At 43.1% G+C, this 2,294-nt stretch overlaps 1 protein-coding gene and 1 non-coding gene across 2 annotated transcripts; one reads left to right on the top strand and one right to left on the bottom strand.

Annotated features, from left to right (window-relative positions):
- Positions 1-286: 286 nt before the first annotated feature.
- Positions 287-649, bottom strand: LOC138882866 (uncharacterized). The gene has a single exon (XM_070163503.1). The coding sequence runs from the start codon at positions 647-649 to the stop codon at positions 287-289; it is 363 nt and encodes a 120-aa protein (XP_070019604.1).
- Positions 650-1,811: 1,162 nt separating this feature from the next.
- LOC138884427 (small nucleolar RNA R71) lies at positions 1,812-1,918 on the top strand. Its single transcript, XR_011404621.1, has one exon. It is a non-coding gene; the product is annotated as a small nucleolar RNA R71 (small nucleolar RNA).
- Positions 1,919-2,294: the final 376 nt, after the last annotated feature.

The raw sequence follows: 2,294 nt of genomic DNA, 5'->3' as shown, positions 1-2,294 counted from the left end.
GCATCTCATCATCAGTTTCCACAATTACATCCACGACATCAATAAGGGAGCAATTGGCAAATTTACTTGGTCGCCTCATAGATTTTTGCACATTGAATGTTATCTCTTCATTGTTCAATCTCATCTTGAGCTCCCCAATCTCACAATCAATGAGAGCTCTCCTAGTGGCCAAGAATGGTCTTCCCAAAATTATGGGAATTTCTTCATCCACCTTGCAGTCTAAGATCACAAAATCTGCAGGGAACACAAATTTCCCTACCTGAATCAACACATCATCTAGGATATCTCAGGGTCTTTTTAAAGTCCTATCAGCCAGTTGTAACAACATAGAGGTGGGTCTAGCTCTTCCAATCCCCAGCCTCTTATAAATCGCCAGGGGCATAAGATTTATGTTGGCCCCTAGATCACAATGTGCCTTAGCAAAAGCAAAATTACCAATGGTGCGGGGAATTGTGAAACTCCCCGGATCAGACAACTTCTCAGCAATTGGTCTAGTCACCACTGCACTGTAGGTATGAGTAAGAGTCACCGTGGACAAATCTTGGAAATCGAATTTTTGGTACATTAAGTCCTTCATCATTTTTGCATAACCAGGTATCTCTTTTAAAGCATCTATCAATGGAATATTTACCTGGATTTGTTTCAGCATCTCTAAAAATTTCTTGTATTGCTCCTCTTTTTGGTACCTGGACAACCTCTTAGGGAATGGTGTAGTAAGTCTCTTCTTCCCAATGATTTGGGATTGCTCTTTATCAGCTTCCACCTCAACTACTTGTTCCTAGGCTGCCTCAACTTCTTTCTCAGTCTCAATCTAAATGTTATGTTCTTCCTGGGCAGGCTGGACTGTCACCTCTGTCAGTTTCGTTGACTCATCTAGCTTAATGGGCACTGGTATAAGTGTCTCAGCCTGTTTGCTTTCTTGAGCCCTCTCTTGTTCCACGTCCAAATATCTGTCATTACGTAGACTCACTGCCATCAGCTGCTTCGGCCCTTGATCTTTTGGATTTATTTGGGTGTCTGCAGGTAATGTCCCATGAGGATGATTATTTAGAGACATCGAAATCTGGCCCATTTGTACTTCAATATTCTTGATAGCTGAATCATGTGCATCTACTCTTTCACTGATTTTTGTATTAGACCCAATAACCTACTGCATCACTACCTCAAGTCTAGCAAACCCGTCTTCCTGTCGTCCACCATACTGCTACTGAGGATGATGATACCCCTGCTGCTGACTTTGATTTTTATATCCCTGTGGCCGTGGGTAAGGTGCCATATTGTTAGGACGTCTCATACCTCTCATGTTCTCATTGTTGAACTATGGCTGAACTGGCCTGTACGACTGATTTTGCTGGCCCCAATTCTGACCACCCTGTCTCTGGCCTCCATAGTTAAACACATAGTTCATGTCTTCGGGGTAGTGATGATGATCATGTTCTGCACTCTACTGGTTACCAATTGGTTGACAAATTCAAGATGTGCACAAGCCCCCATTGGTAGTATCTACGATGTGTACCCGCTGCTTCTACCCTGACTCTTCCACCTTTTTGGTGAGTATACTCATCTGTGTCAATAAGGTGGCCATATTTTCTGCCATAGAGTTGGATGGATCTAAGGGCACTGAGTGAACCACTGGAGTGATAGGTGCATTCTTGGTTGTCCATCCCGAATTCTGTGTCATCTTGTCAAGTAGACTCTGGCCTTCTCTCCATGTTTTGCTCAAAAATGCTCTACTAGCTGAAGCATCAACATTACCCTTCACGTTATCTGACAATCCCATGTAAAACCGATGCCCCAACATCAGATCCGAAATACCATGATGTGGACAAATAACCATCATCCCTTTGAATCTTTCCCATGTTTCATGTAGTGTCTCCATTGGTCTCTGTTTGAAACTCAAAATTTCATCAATTTGTTGAGCAGTCTTATTGGGTGGGTGGAACTTTTTCACGAATTGCTTGACTAACTCCTCCAAGTTGTTATGGAATTAATGGGGAGTGAGTTTAGCCAGGTCTGGGCAGCTCCTGTCACTGAGAACAGAAATAATAACAACTTGATTACTTCTAGAGTTACGTTGGGCTGCCTCTGGGTTTGGCAGATTGACAGGAAATTCTACAAGTGTTGTTGAGGATCTTCGATTTGTGACCCCGAAAATAGTCCCTTGTTTTGCAACAAGTGCAACATGTTGTTCGTAATTTGGAATGATTCAGCCTGTATCTGCGGGACTACAATCGTTGTGGCCAGATTTTCAGATGTGGGTTGTGCCCAGTCATAAAGCACAGCCTCTGGCACCA

The sequence above is a fragment of the Nicotiana sylvestris genome, chromosome 12, assembly GCF_000393655.2.
Source record: "Nicotiana sylvestris chromosome 12, ASM39365v2, whole genome shotgun sequence".
NCBI classification, from domain to species: domain Eukaryota; kingdom Viridiplantae; phylum Streptophyta; class Magnoliopsida; order Solanales; family Solanaceae; genus Nicotiana; species Nicotiana sylvestris.
Note: the sequence above shows the minus strand (reverse complement) of the source record. Positions and strands in the feature narration are given on the sequence as shown.